General features: G+C 36.5%; 1 protein-coding gene across 5 annotated transcripts in view; it reads left to right on the top strand.

Annotated features, from left to right (window-relative positions):
* ULK4 (unc-51 like kinase 4) overlaps positions 1-20,470 on the top strand; it is a 220,841-nt gene that overhangs the window by 46,127 nt on the left and 154,244 nt on the right. For all 5 annotated transcript variants that reach the window (XM_040069141.2, XM_040069151.2, XM_040069131.2 and 2 more), the window contains 3 exons: positions 4,162-4,323; positions 11,081-11,263; positions 16,101-16,228. In XM_040069141.2, the coding sequence (XP_039925075.1) occupies positions 4,162-4,323; positions 11,081-11,263; positions 16,101-16,228 (473 nt within the window). The remainder of the gene's footprint in view (positions 1-4,161; positions 4,324-11,080; positions 11,264-16,100; positions 16,229-20,470) is intronic.

The following is a 20,470-nucleotide window of genomic DNA, read 5'->3' as shown; positions in this document are numbered from 1 at the left end:
CCAGTCTTTTTTTAAACACCTTGAGGGATGGTGACTCCACTGCCTCCCCAGGCAGACTATTCCAGTACCTTAGCAATCTTTCCATGACAAACTTTTTCCTTGTATCCAACCTATATTTCCCTTGACGCAGCCTGAGACTCTCTCTGTCTTCTCGTCTGTCAGTTGCTGCCTAGGGAAAGAGACCAACCCCCAGCTGTCTACAAACACCCTTCAGGAAGCTGTAGAGAGTGATAAAGTCACCTCTGAGTCTCCTTTTCTCCAGGCTAAACAACCCCAGCTCCCTCAGTTGTTCTTCATACAGCTTGTGTTCCAAGTCCTTCAGCAGCCTTGTTGCCCTCCTCTGAGAGTGCTCAAGCATCTCAATGTCCTTCCTAAACTGCGGGGCTCAGAACTGGACACAATACTCAAAGGTGAGGCCTGACCGGTGCCGAATACAGGGGAAGAATGACCTCCCTGCTCCTGCTGGCCACACCATTCCTGATCCAGGCCAGGATGCCATTGGCCCTCTTGGCCACCTGGGCACACTGCTGGCTCATGTTCTGCCACTGGTACTAGTACAGTGTTGCTTCCTAAATCCTCCAGCTTTTAATGTTTCTTTATCAGTATTATGCTCTTACTCAAGTATGTGTATCTATATGTAGAGTAAGATCATAGAATCGTAGAGTGTTCAAGTTGGAGGGGACCCACAGAGTCCTTCTCCTGTCCTGCACTGGGCATCCCAAGAGTTACACCATGTGTCCGAGGTGTTGTCCAAACTCTTCTTGAACTCTGTTAGGCTCAATGCTGTTACCACATCCCTAGACAGCCTGTTCCATTGCTTGACCACTGTCGAGGTGAAAAACCTTTTCCTTATATCTAACCTTAACCTTTTCTGACACAGCTTCATGCTGTTCCTATCACTGATCACCACAGAGAAAAGATCCATGTCTGCCCCTCCACTTCCCCCCAGGAGGAAGTTGTAACTGCACTGAGATCTCCCCTCAGTCTCCTCTTCTCCAGGCTGAACAGATCAAGCAACCTCAGCCGCTCCTCACATGGCTCCTCCTCATGGCCCTTCACCATCTTTGTTGCCCTCTAGATGCTCTTTGACAACTTAATGTATTTTTTGTGTTGTGGTGCCCAAACCTGCCCCCAGCACTTGAGGTGAGGTCTCCCCAGAGCACAGCAGAGCAGGACAATCCCCTCCCTTGCCTGGCTGGTGATGCTGTCCCTGATGGCCCCCAGGTTGGCCCTCCTGACTGCCAGGGCACTGCTGACTCATATTAAACCGGTCATCAACCGTCACCCCCAGGTGTTTTTTACAGAGGGCTGCTCTCCAGCCTTGTGTTGCCCAGTTTGTCTGTACATACAGGGTTGTCCCAAGGTACTTAGCCTTCTTAAACTTCATATAGTTGGTGATTGCCCAGACCTCTTAATTTGTCGAGGTCTCTCTGCAGGGCCTCTCTGCCTTCAGTGATGTCAACAGCTCCTCACAACTCAGTTTCGTCAGTAAACATACTTTAAAAGGATCATAAAATATTTTATCCTAACTTTTAATAAAATGAAGTTATGCTAGTTTTTGATATGTTAATGAACATAGTGACTGTAACTTCAGTGCTCCCAAAATTTTTGCTGTACTGTTAAATTTATAACAGTAAAAATATCCAGTAGATTCAATTATTTATAAAAAAATGGAAGTAGATTTTTTTTTTTTTAATGATGTTGATTTGCCTTCCCCCTCTCCCCAGTTAAAATGGAAATACTCCTTAAAAATTAAGAGGAGTTTCCTTTCAGTAGTTTACAACTTTTTATCCTTCTGGTATCTTCATTTTCACTCAAGTCTCTTTTTCATTAAGCATCCCTGACTTCACAGATATATCTGCAAGTGTTCAACATAAATGAAAATTAGGAGCTTTGAGTGTGCTTTATAAAACTAGTTGAAATCTAAACCCATTGAAAATAAAGTATGTGCTTCTTTTTTTATACCATTCCATTCATAGTTTTAGATTTCATGCAGTTCATGATATGGACAGAGGGTTACTGATAAATGGAACTGCTTTGCTCACATCCTGAAGATCCATTTCTGTTCACTAAAATAGCCCATGTCCTAGTAACATCACTGCATGACTTCTTTAGTTAAGAGGCCAAATATTAGTTTAGATCAGGCTTCCCTTGCAGACAGCTAATTAAACAAATCTTGTTGCTTAGATAGTGCTCAGGATACAGATACCAGAGGAGCTGACATGGAAGGTCTCAGGTGGCAAATAGAATTGCTTTGGCAGCATCATTGAGCTTTTAGAGCACAGTGATGATGCATCACCATTTTTTAGTCAAAGTAGCAGGATAATCTGGAACATGGCATAACTCATCCCATCAGTGGCTGAAAGGAGATAAAGCACATCTTCAGGACCATATTTTGCAAAGAAAAGCTGCATCTGGAAATTTTTTAACATTAATAGTAGCTATTATCCACTGTATATTGCTTTGATTATGACTAATTAATAGGATTATAGTTAATTTAATAAGTGTTTTTGCCTGCTTGAATTAGGAGTGGAGTCCCAATAGGCAGTCTTCATAATCACTTTGTATGTAAGAGAGACTTGACAATTATGTTTCAGTTACAGATTTGATCGTTAAATGCATCAATTTAGTCAACTTGATAAATGCACGTATTTTTCCCCTAACATCAAGAAGACTGAAAAGCAGATGTATAATTCACAGAAAAAAAATTAAAACTGAATAGTATTTATAAAATATTTTGATAATTTTAATTTTAGTAAGCGTGTATAAGTATCTGTGTAATTAGGTCTTTAATAGGTAAAAATAATGCAATATATTGCAGTAATCAAAACTGTAAAAAGATATTCTCTTTGGTTTTATGTCTGCAAATAAGAAGGAAGAGCACATAACTCAGTGTAACCACTTTGGATGGAAGTTGTCTTTGGTATTTCTGTTAAATATTTTGAGTAAAACTGCAGTTCTTTGGAAGAACAGGAAGGATTATCATGAAAATTATGAATACAGCCTTTTTTTTTTTTTTTTTTCCCTTGGGCAGCATCATACTAGAGTTTCCAAATATTTCTATATCTAAAAATCTATATTTTAGATCTACTAAGTCAGTAGAAGGAAAAGTGGATATTGAATATATTTTTAATGAAGTATAAGTTCTCCCCTTCTGCAAGGTTATTGTACTACTTTCTGAAAGGTCTCGTTATCATTGCTCACAGTTGTTGATGGCTCTGTTTGTTAAGATAACCACCAGAAATCCAAAGCTTAGTAGGCTAAAATAGAGATCAGTTTAAGAAAGAAATCAGTTAGATATTATGAGTTATTTGTGAAGCTAGACTATAAGGACAAATTGAATTATAAAAATTATATTAAAATTAATTCTTGCTGAATTCAAGATGCTATTTAAGACACTGTTGAAAGACTTCACTTTTTTTGTAGTTCAAGACGGAGATGAGGTGAGGCAATGCACAGCTGAAATAACCAGCAATGTATCTTCCAGTTCTGTTAAAGATTCTGATTTTAAGTGAAAATTACTCGGTTAGTACTAAAAATATGAAGGATTCAGAATCTCATATGGAAATTTGGGATTTCTTGTGGTAAATGGGACCTACTGATTTATCCTAAGTATTGGTCAGGATTGTTGGCTTCAGGAGAAAAGGGAGTTATGGAGCTACTTAATTTGCAAGGAGTCTTTGCCTTTATCCCAGGATTTGTTGACTCTGCTGAATAAACAGCACTTAATGTACCTTTTTTTCCTAATGTAACTGAATATCTCATAATTGCGCTATTCAGAGCATGTTATAGTGATGAGTGTTGACACAAATGCATTCATTTATAAAGCACTGATCATGGAACACCTCTAACATTAAAAAAAGTTCTTAATTTGTAATGACTGCATTTAATTTGGGGTGATTATTTGAAGATAAAAGGCATATTAAATTATACTTGTATTAAATTGTCTTTGCAGTAGAAAAGAAAGTGGGGGTAAGTAATATCTGTGAACATAACTTTGTCATCTGGAGCGGTTTCTTGAAAACTTACTTTTGCAAGTATCAAAAAGAATTAGGGAACCACACGGACAATATACAGTGAATGAAATGTGGACATAGGCAGTAATTTACAAAGAAATTAGAAACATTTGCAAATGTGTTTTCCTTCCTCTCCCTCCTATAGGAAGAGCGGGTAGTGAACCATATCGCAGCAAAGATAATTGAAAATGTTTGTACTACTCGCTCGTGCCATGCACAAGGATTTATTACAGGAGAAATTGGACCAGTCTTGTGGAACCTTTTCACACATTCTACAGGAGATTCTTTGAAGATAACTCCCATTTCGGTAAGGAACTTCCTTTTGTGGTAGTGTAGTGCTTTGGTGTTTAGTCTGAAAAATCTCCTGAATTGGAACTGAAATATATTTGTGCATGTTTGCTGTATGTTTGTGGCTTTTATATTTCAGACTACATTAAAATATATTTGAAAAATTTCTAAAATTGAAAAATGCGTTTATTACAGTTCAGTGCTTATGAATAGTTCTTGTGATTCATCATTTTCCAGAACATATATTTCCTTATGCTGGTAATAATGAGTTATGTTTAAAAAGTTTAACCTTTCAAGGAATCTATTAAATTCCTGCAAAATTGAAATTTCTCTTTTTGTATGATGTTTCAAATGGGAATTGTTTATTCTCTTTATTAAAGTCTTGTTTAGAAGACTTAGTTGAATTGACCACATTTCTTTTTATAAAATTGTCAGGGCCTAGTCTTTGCCCTGATTTTTTAAGGCAATATAGAATGAGAACAAGACAAATAGAGTGATGACATGCAAGCAGAAGGTTTGGAACAAAAGGATTTATGATGTAGAAAATACTCAGCAGGACTGTGAGTTTAACCTTATCTCTTGGGCTTTTTACAAGATCGTGTAGTAACAGGACATGGGGGCATGGTTTCAAGCTAAAAGAAAATAGGTTTAGATTAGATATTGGGAGCAGATTCTTTATTATGAGGGTGGTGAGGCACTGGCAGAAGTTTCCTAGAAAAGCTGTGGCTGCCCCATTCCCTGGCAGTGTTCATGGTAATGTTGGATGGAGCTCTTGCTTTCCAAATGGAAAGTGGTAGTATCACTGCTGCAGCAGTATGCACATAGACATGTCTAGCATAAAGGTAACAAAAGAGAGAGAAATATAATTTATTTGAAGTGTAGTTGAAGAAGTAACTTGTATAATAGATTTATCTTTTTAAATTATAAATTTATTTATTGATATTTTTTTTTTTACCTTAGTGTGTATTTGTGGCAGAGTCTTGCCTGCAATATAAACTGCTCAAATATTGGGAAAAAGTCTTGACATTTTAGAACAGGACATCTATTTAGTAAAATAAGTGTTATAAAAACCTTTGGTGTGTAGCATCTGAAGTTCTTGGAAAAAACAGTCATAGAACTTCCATGGGGAGAGAATAGTCTGTCTCTAATTATATAAGGTATATATGTGTGAGTCTGGCTATTAGGCTGCTTTGTTAGGAAGGGTCTTTTTGAGACTTCACACATTTGATCTGTGTGTTTTATGCTTAGATTTCAATTGCCTGTGTGGGAAAAGACTGGAGATAAGAATTACAATTTCCTTTACTAACTGAGTTTTTAAAGTAGCATGCTGGATCCTCTCTCCTATCCCTACTTTTGCTATAACGGTTGTTTTTTATCATGTGCTTTCCATTCTCGTCAATCATTAGACTGGGCAGTAGTTACTTGTTTGCTACTAGGTCGTAGTATTTATTTTTTTTCTCTTTCAACTAATGCTGAAAGTTCCCTCTTATTTCTCTATCTGCTTGGAGAACTTTGCTTCGTCTTTTACCATTCCCTTGATTCCTACAGCAAACTTCCAGGGCCTGCTCCATCTGTAGGGGCTGGTTGGCCAGTTATGCCTGTCTTGTGTACTGCAGTAAGCAACATATCCTGGAGAAACTGTCTGTCTCAATTGCATTCGGACACCGAGCTAAGAAAGATCACCAGAGGAACTATCAGTGGCCTTTTTCTTTTTTTTCTTTTCCCCTCCTGAAAACCCAATTTCGTCTTGGACAATACAGTATGCTTGAGGTGGGCCAAGCTTTTGTTTCTGCTCAATATGCAGAAGTTACACATCTGATTGTCAAGAATAAACTTGTCATCGGTGGAGATTCACTATGGCTTTTTGTAGCAGTGGGTTACTGTCATCAATATGGTTTGCTCACTTTGCCCTTGGATGAGTGTTAAGAGATTATGAGAAGAGTGGATTGTTGTTTGTCCTTCTGTATCCCCTTTCTTTTGAGAACCCAGGTCATTGGATCCTCCCAAGGCTGTAAGGTTCAGGTGAACCACTAAGATGCCTTTTCTTTGTTACAGTGTTTATGATCTGGGTATTTAGCCTCTTTTAAGAGCTACTGATGAGAAGAAAATTCTCCTGCTGGAAAAACTGGAAGGTAGCAAAAAACGTGTAGGAGGAAGCTAAAACCTGAAGAGCTTGTTGTAGCCCAGTTTGCTCCCTATTTTTTTTTCCTTTTTTTTTTCTTTTTGCGTAAATTAATAGCTACCACTATGTGCTAGTCAGTGAGGCTTTATTAATTGCTCAGTGCAGTTGAACAGTGCTGGTGTTTGTGTAATCTCTTCCAAGTGAGTAGACTGAAAGTATCACAGACTGTAAGTTCCTCAGTACCTTTGCCTCTTGTTCCTGTAGGTGTGATAGAGCAGCCTAATCTTTATGGGTTTCTTGTTCAGCCAGGCCTGTTAAGTGCGCTGAGTTTTACTGCAATATTTATACTCCACTTCAAAGTTGAATCGTCTGGCAGGTAAGGGTTGGAACTGGGACATGGAATGACATTGGTTTTGCCAAGCTCTTCCTTCCTGATTCTTTTTCTTGTGTTTGAAATCTTTGTATTATAAAACTTATTAGTCTTCAGAAGCTACTGTAGAAGCCTTCTTATAGAGGACATCTGTTAGGGTGAAGCAGTGTGTTTTAGGAGGTCATGATAGCTGCAATTACCAGAATTTCCTAGAGAAACTCAGCTGATTTGTGGGATGTCCTTTCAATGGCAGTTGATAATCTAGGTAAGAAAGATTTTTTTTTTTTTTTTAAATCATTCTGTTACCTTTTCTCTCTAAGTTGCTTAGCAATGTGTGCTTTGGTGTTGAGGCTAGCATTTTAAAAATACCAAGTTGAGTGTGCGCACTGAGATCTGCTAAGGCAAAAATTTCTTCAACATTTTGTGCATATCTGTGGTATGAGTGTACATATGCACAATAGAAACAAAACCATAACTGTTCACAAGTAATGTTTACTTCCTGTGAAGGCAATAGGTTTACTGGAGATCATACTTTTTCTTTGTGTACTTGCTGAAATTTCAGTCATGCTGGAGGTAGGGCTTGATCTAAATTCACATATTGGAGAGTTTGAAAAAGCAGCTGTGAGGAGAGTTGCAAGGGTAAGACACAGTCAACTGTTCTATATCCTTTGTGAAACTGCTTTATTCTAGTTTTTCTGGTCTTTATGGAAATTATTGCTATCCATGTAGCTGAATCCATCTCCTTTTTTCAGACAGATCATTTTACACAAGTGTTCTTGGGTCTGAATGGGTTCCTGGACTCTCCCCTCCACTGTTCTGGGGACTGTTTCCTTTTTCAGAAGACTTAGGTTTAATACTTTTATATGAGGTGAATTGAAGAAGGAACTTTTAAAGTAGGATGCACTAAGGTGGTACTTCAATCCTTTTGCTGCTCTGTAGTGAAACACTAAAGTAAGAAGCAGATAGACTTATTACTCAATGCCTGATATAAATCATGGTTATGTATTAATACTGCTGTGGCATTTAGATATATAATCTTAACTTCATGTGATAACAATCAATTGAGATTGAAATCTAGTGCAGAAAAATCTTTTCCTAGCTAAAATTAATGAAGGTTTTACGGTATGATAATTTTAAAAATAAAATACTAATGTGTTCTCCAGCTATAGTGTACTGTATAATTCCTACATTCATTAAATTGTTGCTACAGATATGTAGGCATTTTTATCCTGAATGACCGCATAAATTGACATCATCAATGTCCTATTTCATTTTATTATGCAGTCATTCTTGCCTTGCTTGAATGTATCCTGAAGAATTTATTCTTAACTGACATCTATATTAGAATGTAAAAATACATTTCTGTTAAGAAATACATCTATCATATCTTTACTTAGAGTTAGCAGTCTGTCTGCAGTGTAAGGGATTATGGAATTTTACTTATGAGTATTTTAATCAATAATAAAAGTATATCGAGAAGATTCTCTGTCTTTCATCTCTGGAATCAAGAAATGGCACTTTTACTTTGTCCCGCCTGTCAGAGGTGGCAAACGGGCACTGTGTCCAATTTTTTTTTTTCTCACTTCGAAGTCCAACATGCCTCAGGTAAATACCACAGATTTTGTATGTAGGAAAGCTGTGTCTTTTTATCGTTTTGCTAGACTCCGGAAAAAAAATCTGTGAAATGTCAAAGTGATATTCTCACAAACTCAGCAGCTGGAAGAATATTTTCTTTCCAGTATACTGAAAGTTTTTTAATTAAAAGAAAACAAAAAATAACAAAACCCATAAAATTTTGTTTCTAAGAGAAAACTTTTTTCTGCTGGAAGAGATATATCAAAATATAAGCTTCCTAAATGGAAACTAAAAATTTGCGAAAGCTCAACACAGTCTTTTTAGGGATTTGGTTTCTTTTGTTATTTTCTTAAGTCACTGGTATTGAATAGTTTCTTTCAGAGACTTCTGTATTGCAGATACTTTAGTGCATTCATTCTCAAACTTGAGAGAGTCATGGAAGGTATCCTGAAATGGTGAATGTTACCCATTGGGTAGCATGTAGCCTGTAAGACTAGAAGGATAGGGCAGAGATGATCATAGAATCCTGGAGTATCTCAGGTTGGAAGTGACCAGTAAGAATCGTGAGGCAAAGGCTGGAGCTGCTGAGAGAAAAGATGCTGGTTAAGGCTGTGCATAAAGCAGGGGTGGAGAAGCCCATTCCAGGAGAGGTTCTGCCTTACTCTCACTAAGAACATTTCATGTTCCAAGACTGCTGCCTGGAGATGATGGTTTGAGCTCTGCTCTTACCTCTTTCATCATCTGTTTCCAGTTTCTGCTCCACCACCTTTTGACCTATCTCCATCTGTTCTCTCCGAATATTGGATCTACTGAAGTGATCTTGAGTGCTTTGTACTCTATCCCACATTTAAATTCTATCTTCACCTTTTCTGATGAAATATTAGGTTCATTCATACAGCAGAGCATTCTGTGATGTATAAACTAATAGGAATTCGAGGCTTCTGCTCTTGACTATTTTTAGGCAGGAGGTTTTCTGCTACCACCAAAACCGCAATATTATCCTGGAAGACAGCCTGTAATGTCTTTCCTAAGAACTTTGTCTGGAAGTAATGTGGTGGCCTGTGACTATGGCTGCCCTTGTTTGGCAAGGTCTACAACGGAGATCTAAGGGCAGTGGCAAACCTGCACACACCGTGTTAGCAAACCAAATTAGCTCTATGTTGATTTGGCACAGCCTGTCCCTAGGTCCCAGCAGTTCATTGGTAGTACGACCCTCAAGGATGGTTGTAGTGACTACACATACCTCCTGCCCACTCGTTTTGAAACTCTGAATAGAGGTGAAGAGCTGGATTGTATCCTGGAGGAAATGGAGCGTGCTGTACTAAGGAACAGAGATTGAATGTCTGTGTTTCCAAAGAGAGTAAAAAAATAATAAAAGGAGAAAAGTAGAAGGCTGCAATCGATACGGTTCCTGGGCCAGAAAGGACAAGGAAGAACAGGAGCAGAGTAGATGAACAGCATCAATGAAATGTCTGTCAAGTTTGTGATTTACTGTCTTTTATACCTTTTTTTTCTTCTTTTTTCTTCTTTTCTAGTTTGTTTTGAGTAATGTTTCTAAGGGCACTGGTGAATTGGGCGGTTTCTGGGGTTCTTACATGGAAAGCTTTTCTTTGATGGTAGTATTCTGTGTAATTGACTATAGTTTCTCTTAAAGGAGATCTTACTTTTGAGTGCACACCAAGTAAACAGCAATTTCTAAATATAGCTGGTCTAACAAGAACAAAGAAATCATAGATATTGCTTATATTTTACAAAAGGGATTCACCTTCAAAGTTTTTCCTGAAAACCAATTCGGATTTTCATGTGAATCCAATATCTGACATAAGGTGTTCTTCTATGCTAACAGTATATTCAAGCCAAAGAAAAAGAATTTTTTAATGTCTAGAGAGTCTTATTTTCTTTATCTGGAGAGAACAAATGCAGTTGTAGTATCTTGAAGGTTGTATTTTCACAGGTATCAAAAGGAAATTGATTTGGAGATAAAGCCTCCCTGAAGGTTGCTTGGTAATGTTTGCTAGGAAATAGCTAGGTTAGTAGACACAGAGCAGGTTTGTGCTCACTTCACTGGAGCATGGTCAGTATCTACATTTTCTATTAAAATTATATTAATCACTGATAATTAAAAATCAACCATGTGGAGAATGGTTTGCCAATTTATTATACTAACCACTGTTTCTTATTAAGTACCTAGATCTGAAGTATTATCTAGAGCTAAGGATAGACTTTAGACTCTGAAATATTACATATCACATTATTGTCCATGAGCAGGGAGAGAGAAAGTGCCCATCTTTATGGAAGCCCATAATTTCCATGGTATGTGCCATGTCTGTATTTTCTGTCCCTGTACTCCTTTCTAGTACAGTGTTATCTGATGCTGCTTATATTCTGTGCTTGACAAAGGACTCAAGCATGGGCTGTGATGCTCCATCATTATTGTTCTCTAGAGGAAAAGAATAATGTAACTTTTTGATGTGGATGTTGGTGTATGAAATATTTGAATTTCAGGTGCACAGAATGTAAAGCAATGTATTTGGAGGAATTCCAGTTCTCTAAAAATAAGTGGTCTTTTCCCCTAATATTTGTCTAAGGAATGAATCTGTATGAATTCCTTATATTCCTGAACTATTGGAAAACTCACCATATGCTTTTGTTTTCAATTATTCTTCTTGAGACAATAGTCTCGTTAATTTTTTTTCTCCACTTTTGTAGGCTTTATGCAGAATTACTCGTTCTTCACCCAGTGCTTTCCAGAGCGTCATTGAAAAAGTGGGATTAACAGCTGTACTCAATTCCTTGGCAAATGGAATATGCAAAATTCAGCAGTACATGCTCACAATGTTTTCAGCAATGTTGTCATGTGGGATTCATCTACAGAGGCTAATTCAAGAAAAGGTTTGTGTTCAGATTAATATTACACTGGCATTGAATTTCACAAAAGGAAAAGTTGACACTGCTAGTGGGTTTGGGTTTTCAAAATACGTTTTCAGTGACATTTGCATATCTGAATAGCAGGAAATGAGGAATGTGTTTCTTTTATATTTCTATTTGCTTAAAATCTAAATTATGAGATGTACACTTTTTCTTTCTCTCATGGATCTTTGAGAAATGGTACTAATGGGTGTATAAATTGTTCCTGGAACAGCTGGAATTCAGTCAATCCAGAATACCCTAGTCTGACCATAACTGATAATGGGCCCTCAGGAAAATCAGTGAGGAATCAGTAAGGATAGCTATTTGACTTAGCTCTTTTAGACATTTGAAAGAGAAAATAAGGAATGTCCTGATTAAATCTAGAGCTGTACTTTATGCTGTCCTTAAAGGACCTTAGGCCAATTTATAAGTGAAATATCTTGCAGAAATTAGCATTTTAATACCTTCAGTTTTTCTTTTTAGTGTCATTGAATAAAACAACTAGTTTCGATTTATTCAATTGATTTATACAGTTTGATTCAATTTGATTATATCAAATTATTCAATTTGATTTATACAATTTTTGGTATAAGTGGTTAAAAATTTTCTGTTTCAATCCCCAAATTATTTTGTATTTAGAGAAAAAGTGGGGTTTTTTTGGCAGTATATCTACATAGTTCATAAATGAAAGTAATAATCTCCCTCTATTTGGAAAGGAAAAAACCCACAAAAAAGTAGGAACTCTAGCTCTTGTTTTCATCAGATACTCTGTAGTAATCTGACAGTCACCCCGACTATAATAATCTGTTGGGCATTAGTTGAGAGAATTTAATTTCCCTACATATTGTTTTAACAATTATATTTAAATTGAAAAATAATCCCACCCATGTGGCCTGAAATCACTCATTCTCTTCCTAAAAATCATTTCTGTACCATGTCAAAATTGCCAGTGTATTTTTCTGTGTGCATATCAGCTAGCCTTAAACTTTGTAGATCCCACAACAGCAGCGCTAGCAAGTGACAAATTGTCCTGTAATGTTGCACTAACAGTGCACGTTACCGTGAGCTGATGATATAGTCAGAGGAGCATGGTCAAAAATTCTTCACTTGAACATTCAGAAAAAGAATGCAATCTGCAGATAGCCTATGGCTACAGCAGGATGTTTTCTGTGAAGAATTTCTTATTTATATAGGACTTACATTGCTAAAAGAACTCCTGTATTTTCCTATGGATAATTGCTAGATTTTTCTTTCTGATACTGCAGTTCTTAGGAACAATTCTAATCAAATTTTGCCAATTAGAAAATTGAAATACAGGCAAATATAAATGTTCCTTTAACAGCATATATCAAACTAATGAAAGAAGTGGGAATAGTGCCCAAAGCAATAAGTAAAAAACACTGTACTGTTAAAACTGATAAAGTAGGTCTGGTTCTATTGCATGTGCCCACATTTGGTAACTGTACCTGCATTATGTCTCAGACAAGCGTAAGTCTCATAGAATGGAGGGGTTTTTTGAATGAGATTAAGTCAGCTGGTTAGAGCCTGGTGGTAATAACACTGAGGTTGTTGGTTTAATCCCTGTGTGAGCCATTTACTTAAGAGCTGGACTTGCTGATTCCTTCCAACTCAGAATGTTCTGTGATCTGGAAATTAGACTGTAGGATTTTCGAAGCTGAAACTAAATTTGTGGTTTACTTGAATAGAATCTAAAAATACAAACATGCTCCTGTATTGAACTGCCAGGTGCTATCACATAACATGGAATGATATTATTTTAGAGCTGAAAATTGAATTTAAAAGTGCATAGTCCATGCACTTTTGCAATATTTCATGCTCATGACGCACAAGTCCACCTTAATGAGAAAAGGGAAGGGTGACTAGTGTTGGCCTACAGATTATTTTGCATTCTGTAAAATTCTTGTGTAGTTCAGCTTAAGAGGCAGAAGGACCTCAGTGTCACACAGAAGGTAGTGACAAAGAAGTGACTACCTGTTTAATATAGGTTCAAGCAACATATTAAAAAATACTTAAAGATATGAATTGAAGATGGAAATAATTTAGCTTTGGAGTGGCATCTGGAAACACCCTTAGCTTGTAAGACTTAGGACTGCCCTTGCTTTCTTTGGTCTTCAAGAACAGCAGTAAAAAACACTTATGAAACAAAAGCCAGAAATGCAGTTCTGTGATCATCTACATTAATACAAAACTTCAGAGATAGATACTTCTACAATAGCTGAAGGGGACTGGGTTTTGTCCCTCTCTGATGCAGAGGCTTTCCATTTTAGTTTCCTGTTTTGGAAACTAAAATAGTTCAACTGATGTTTTTAAAATAAAATGTGGAAAAATAACTCGAAATCCAGAATCTTGAACACATTATAGTAGTAGATTAAAAAAACCCCCACTGCTAATTATTTTCATCTGGCTGTCAAGATTCACCTTTGGATGAGTGAAAATCAGTCATAGCTTTTTGAATCCAGTTAGGTTCTTCCAGAGGTCAGATAATGGGGCAGGGTGTTTTTGATATGGTTTTTTTCCTCAACTAGTCATAAAAAATTATTCAAATACTTAACAGCAATATATCATCACAACTGCATTGTAAATACATTATAAGCATTGTCCTCATATTTCAGTAACTGTTTTCAACTCTTCGTCTTTTACCTGAATGTGGACAGGTAACTACCACTGTAGATGATATTTTTGTCAATACCAGTATGAATTAATAAAAAGATACTTTTTATCTTTAACAAAATCTTTGTAACTCTTAACTTATAATATGGAGGCATTTGCAAAGAATAGAAGGGAAATTTGAAAATACAAAACAATGCAACAAAAGTTTGCTATTGTAATTTCTGTTATTGTTTAGTGAGATAGTGGTCTAGCTGTTTTCCTCTTGTGCAGCCAATTCAAAAACATCATTGCTTTTGTTTTCAAATTGCACTGCAGTATTACTGTTGTAATTGTTGCAGTGTGTTCACTTGAAATGAAGTGTCCTGTCCTACAGAGTCTCCATGGATACATCAAACATTTGCAGGGGAGGGAGGAACAATATAACAGAGAAATCATAAATAATGTGTTTGGCATTATTTGAGTGATTTTTGGCTTTTCCGATACGTTAAGTCCTGCAGATCAGCAAAGATGTGCCTGAGATTTTCTTTGGATATATTGTTGCTGTTTTGCAGTCCTCAAAGCAGCCAGAAAAGCAAATTCCAACAGGTCACATTTATTTCTTAAACCACGTTATTAGAACGTACCCAGATAAGTCTGATGTAACTGATTTTAATTGTCTTAACCCATGTTAACCCCCACAGGTAGCATGGAAATATTGTCGCTTTCCATAGTATGAGGACTAAAATTAGACGTGCTTTGGCTTGTAGTTGCATGTGTCTTTGTCATGGTGTCCTTGTGCATCATCCGTCATGCCCATTTATGTTAGCACAGTCAGTGTTGCATTATATACACTCTTTGACTATGTCTGAAGTTTTATGGCATTTCTTAATATAAAATCTTTGTTGTTGTTTTGGTAATTTCACTTAAAAAAGCCCTTGAAAAACCAAACCAAACTTAATTAAAATTCAACATTTGCATTTATTGGATTGCAATTTAAGAATTCGACTGCTGCAAGCTCATACTGGAGGAGCTACAAATCATGCTCTGTGAGCTGTTGAAGTGTTTAAATCAGTAAACCTTTAAATTCCAAGACTGAGAAATTCTTCTGTTTATGAAATAAATTGTTGAAGTACAGCAAAACAGTTCTGGAATAATGAATAACAGTTTGTTTTTCCGGGATTTCTGTAGTTACTGAATGATTGCTTTTGAAGACATGGTTAAAATGGTGTTGGAAAAAAAAATCTAATGTTTTCTTGGCCAACTCTTACACTCCTACTTTTTCCATTCTTGTAAGGATGTATAGTTAATTGTTGCAAAGGATGTCTCTAATAAAATACAGTCAGTGTTGATTTGCAGTAGTTCTGTCAGCAGATGAGGAATTTGAACAGTAATATGCATGGTAAACATGCATCACACAGCAGAGTTTTTGACTTTGTACGCAACATGCATGCACTACTCGTCTGTCCTGTAGTGTCACTCTCTTGAGAATCCAGCTCAGCTGTTTGAAGGCAGGTTCTCTTGATGAGGCCAGTCTAATTTTTGTATAGACCCAGTTGACACTGGTTGTAAATGCTGGCTCAGTTTTTGATTCTGATTTTGTTTATCCTTCTTTCTTTTCAAGTTTTTATTTCTTCCTTGAAGAGATGTAGTTCACTTTCTGAACTCAAAATAAAATTAGATTAGATAAGAACAATCAAAGAAGGTAGAAACAAGTTTACCATCTATTTGGAGCATTTAGTGTGTAATTTGGGGTCTGATGTAGAAAAGATTGTATCCACCTAGGGTGTAGTTTTTAATATTCCTGCATATAAGGGAATAAATAGCTAAAAAAAAGTAATCATATTTGTGCTTAAATATGTACGTATTCTGAAAACAGTTCAGCTTTGTTTTAAAACAAATACATTAAAATATGTTTATGCTTAAGGTAAGCCATTTAAAAATATAAGTTTTATCTTCTTTTGTAGTTAATTTCATACTATTTTGGACTTAGTACATTAAATAATGTTTACTTTTTATTCTACCACTTGTGAAGATGTGCAAAGCAGATTTACACTGGGACAGTCAGTCTTGGACAGAATTTATTTGTTAGTGTTCTATGGATTTTTTTTTTTACCTTATGAGCTTCATGAAAATGAGCAAACTCTAACTGTGTACAGGCTTTCAATACAGTACAAGTAACCTTAACGTATTTGTGTTTATTTCCACCAAGGATTTTGTGACTACAATTACTCGTCTACTTGAAAGTCCTTCAACTTTTATTCGAGCAAAAGCCTTTCTGGTCTTGCTACAAGTTTTAATTAATAACAGGGAGATGTTGCTCCTCAGTTGTCAAACAAGGTAAGGTGATAATGGAAGATAATCAAAGATACAGTCTTTAAACTATAGTCTTCATAGTTTGTACCTGAAATGCTTGAAAATGTGTGGTATTTTTGAGCCAGTGTTTTAGAAGTTAATTGTTTTGTGTGTAATAGTAATCTTTTCATTCATGAGAATATTTTGTCTGGGATCATTAGGTGACAGTTATTCACTAGGGGAAACCACTGTCTTGCAAGGAGAACATCTTTTAAAGTAACTTGTGGTCCCAGAGAGCATTTGCATTTTTGGGTAGGGCAAAAGATATGCTGCAACAGAGAGTTGTTCCTATGGTGGGAAAGAAAAATAAAAGGTTCTGTTACATACCTTCCTCACCTTGGGCTTTGCTATAGTCTGTAGTCTCTTCAGGATAGTCACTTTCAAGGTAAAATAATATTTTTTGGCTATGTGTTGTGAGAATGATTTATGTAATGACCAATAAATTCCTGTGACTTCTACATGAAGTATTTAATTTTTCTATGTTTTAGAACACTTTGAAAAAAAAATTACTGAATTACCAGGGAATTGTTATTTGAAATTTTTTGTCTTCTGTTGGGACAGAAGTGTTCCTGTATCAGAGAGGAGCAAATTAGACTGTGTTCAAATATGAATTTTCACCATGTTATAAGGTGATTGGAGAAGTAAGGTGAAAGAAATTTTAGTTGGGATTTGTATCTTCTCTTCTGTGAGAAGAAGAGTAAAATGAAGTGTAGACATAGTTTTTACAATATTGAAATAGAACAGGTTTGGAACTGAAAGTAAAAAAAAAAGATGAGGCATGTAGATAGCTCTAAATCTTAACTATATGTACAGCAAATATAACATTATATCTTTTACTCATGTTTGAGAAGATTTAGGATGTATAGATTGGAGTTAAAGGAGGGGGCAGATGAGTTACATCATGAAGCCACCTTGAGAGGACACTTTGTGGGATGCTAGCATTGTATATATTTGTCTGCTGTAGATATCCCAGTATTTGTAGAATCATAGAAAATAATACTGAATCCAAGGGGCTTTTTCATGTGCACCTTTTTACAATCCCAGAAATGTTCTGTCAGATTGTTTTCTGATTAGAGTAAAATGCCTCTAACAATTTTTAAGTGACTTTTTGAATGGCTACGTTTTTGGTAACTCTGTCTATTCATGTGCTTGATATATCACATAGGATTTTCCTGTGTGTTTGGAGAAAGGTCTGACAGAAATCCTGCACAGTTACTATTTGTTTATATATAGTTAAGATATAATATGAAGGAGAATAATAATTTTATCAACAATTTTCTTCATAATGCTTTCCAATCATCTGGCTTTCTGAAGAGAATGTGTTGTGAATTTGGAATATGATTTTGTATCATGATATTTGGCTTTATCCTGCTGTTTTATTGTGATGCTCCAGTAGGGCTGACTAGAGACCAATACATACTGTAATACATTAGGTAAAACAATAGGGAAGCCTCATAGTAGCTTTATTGAGCTGATAACCTGTTTTTCTTAATTTGCTGAGATTTCTTCATAATTGTTCTTTAGTGAACAGTGTATCTTTTATCTGAATGATCATCTAAAACCTTTCTCTTACATCCAGAAAGTAAGATAGCTACAGAGAGGAGAAATGACCCATTAAATCTGGAAACAGTTGCATTCATAATATTACTCTATAACTCTGGAATAATCTTACATCCAGTGGAGATACTGGATACTCATTGACTTATACTGTTGAATTGTGGTGGGAGTATTTTAATTAGATGTCTTCAGTTGTCTGACAGAAAAGTTTCTTCAAAATTAAGACTCATAAATTCTAAATTGTTAGCACAGGAAGCAGAAATCAGTTGGATAAGTATTGAAAATACTTGATATACTCAAATTCTTCTGGAGGTGTTTGATTTGAGAAATATAAAGAACATGTAGTAAATGTACATAATTCCTGGTTAATGGTTTGTCTTCAACAGCTGCAGCTAAAGCCTGTAAGAGGATTTATATTGCTTTAGATGATAAAGTCTGTTTATGATAATGATAATCAATATGAGGCAATTTTTCAGTGTGCATCACTTAAAGGATAAAATGATACTGTTTCATGGCAACATTGCACTGAAAAATGCTTTTGTTTAGTTTGGTGATTGTGCTGGCTTTGGCTGGGTTGGTGTTAACATGGCAACTACTATGAAGCTGTGTTGAAAACTGCCCCCCTGGGCCGCAGGAGCCTTGGAGCCAGCATCCCAAAGGCCTTGCTCTGGAGAGCAGTCCTTCCTTTATTTGGCAGCAAAGTCGGGCCAGGGTCTGGAGTGCAAGTCTTATGAGGAGGAGCTGAGAAAACTGAGGTTGTTTAACCTGGAGGAAAGGAGGCTCAGGGAAGACCTTATCACTCTCTGTAACCACCTGAAAGGAGGCTGTAGTGAGGCAGGGGTTGGTTTTTTTGTGTTTTTTTTTGTTTTGTTTTGTTTTGTTTTGTTTTGTTTTTGTTTTTTGTTTTTTGTTTTTCCTTCCCTCTCCCAGGTAATGAATGATAGGACAAGAGGAAATGGTCTTAAGTTGTGCCATTGGAGATTTAGATTTGATATCAGGAAAAAAATTTTCTCTAATAATTCAGACAATAAAATCCTGTTCCAACTGGTAACCTTTGTGATATCTGTCCTTGGAAGTGGTTTTGGAGCTGAAAAAACTGTGGCATGTGAGGCAAATACCAGTTTCAACATTTTTCATCTCAATGGGAGGAAAGGGCAAGGGACAGGGAAAGGAGGGAGTGAAGAGTAATGGAAGGAGGAGTAGGAAAAGAGGAAGTGGCAGGGAAGGGTAATGGCAAGCTTATTTTAGCTGTGCTGGTGTTACCAAAATGGATTTCCTTGTGTTTTTCTTCCAGTTTGTGCACAGGTACCAGGAAATAAAAGACAGCAAAAGTAGGCACTTGCTAAAATCCTTTTTTATTGCAAGCACTAATGGTGCCTCTGGGGTGGGAACATGAGAAGTATCCTGTGTTGTAAGTCTTGATTCCTGGAATGCAATCTTAAGACTACCTGCCCATTTGTTTTTACTGATTACAGACCCTAATGGCTTTGGCCATGATAGCAGCAGATGACATTCACTTTTGAGCATTTGTACACACAATCCCCCCGTGTGGATCTCTCTAACGCCTATTGATTAGCTGAGCTTACACAATCTGGTTGCAAGTTTCTTTTTGTACCTATTTTCAAAAAAGTCTCTCCTTACTCAAAGAGTATGGAAGCACCTTTAAAATTCCAAATAAGAGTGGAGAAACAGCTGATTCCAACTGATCAAAGGAATATTCCATACCATGTGGCATCAAGGGAGAAAGAGGAAAGGAAGGGTGGGGAAGACATTAGGAATGATGGCACTTGTCTTTCCAAGTAACCATTCATTACGTGTGATGGAGCCCTTTGTTCCTAGTGATGGCTACGCACCTGCCTGCCCATGGGAAGTGGTGAATGAATTCCTTGTTTTGCTTTACTTGTGCAGATTTTGAGTTCTGTGGATGAAAAGTATTGATATATAATAAGAAATGGTTTTTTGAAGTGAATTCCTTGTTCCACAACATTGAGACAATACACCTGTTACTCTTTTTTCCTACCTGTTCCATGGTAGTTAATTACATACCTTTGGTTCTTCCACATGTGATACAGCTAGAAAAGATACGAGATCTTTAGGCTGAAGTAGCACTTGTTTACTTACACCATGTAAATTGATTTCTTTTGCTAATGACAGAGTTTTCTAGTATCCTTCTTTTCTTCTTTGCAGAGGCAGGCTACCTTTTCTTCAGGGGAAGTATACAACCTGAAGTTTTATTGAGATGCTTCATTTCACTCTTTTCTGAACTAGCAGTAATTTCTGACTAGTCTCACTGAATTGTTCTTTTTATATCTAAATGGTTTCAGAGAGTTGCCTAGGTAAACAGAGACTGACTAGGAGATTGAAATTCTCCTTCCAAAAGAATTTTTTCAAACTCTTGTTTTCTACTGTCTGCAGAGATGGACACTTGTGGAAAGATAAGGTAGTATTCCCGACACATTTAGCAGTCTGCAGAAACGTAACTATGCTCAGCATAACCTCTGAGCAAAATCCTTCTGTTTTCTGTGCCCACCTCCCATATTTATTAAATTTTCAGATCTTATATGTGCCCTGAAAGGAAAAGCTTTGCCTGGAAACCTACTACAGTCTCACATCTAGAATAGCTTGTTTGTGTTATACAACTTAAGATTGATCTGGAAAAGTAGTGAGGAA

Source organism: Hirundo rustica, chromosome 1 (genome assembly GCF_015227805.2).
Source record: "Hirundo rustica isolate bHirRus1 chromosome 1, bHirRus1.pri.v3, whole genome shotgun sequence".
Taxonomy (NCBI): Eukaryota; Metazoa; Chordata; class Aves; order Passeriformes; family Hirundinidae; genus Hirundo; species Hirundo rustica.
This window is presented reverse-complemented; position numbering and strand designations above follow the sequence as displayed.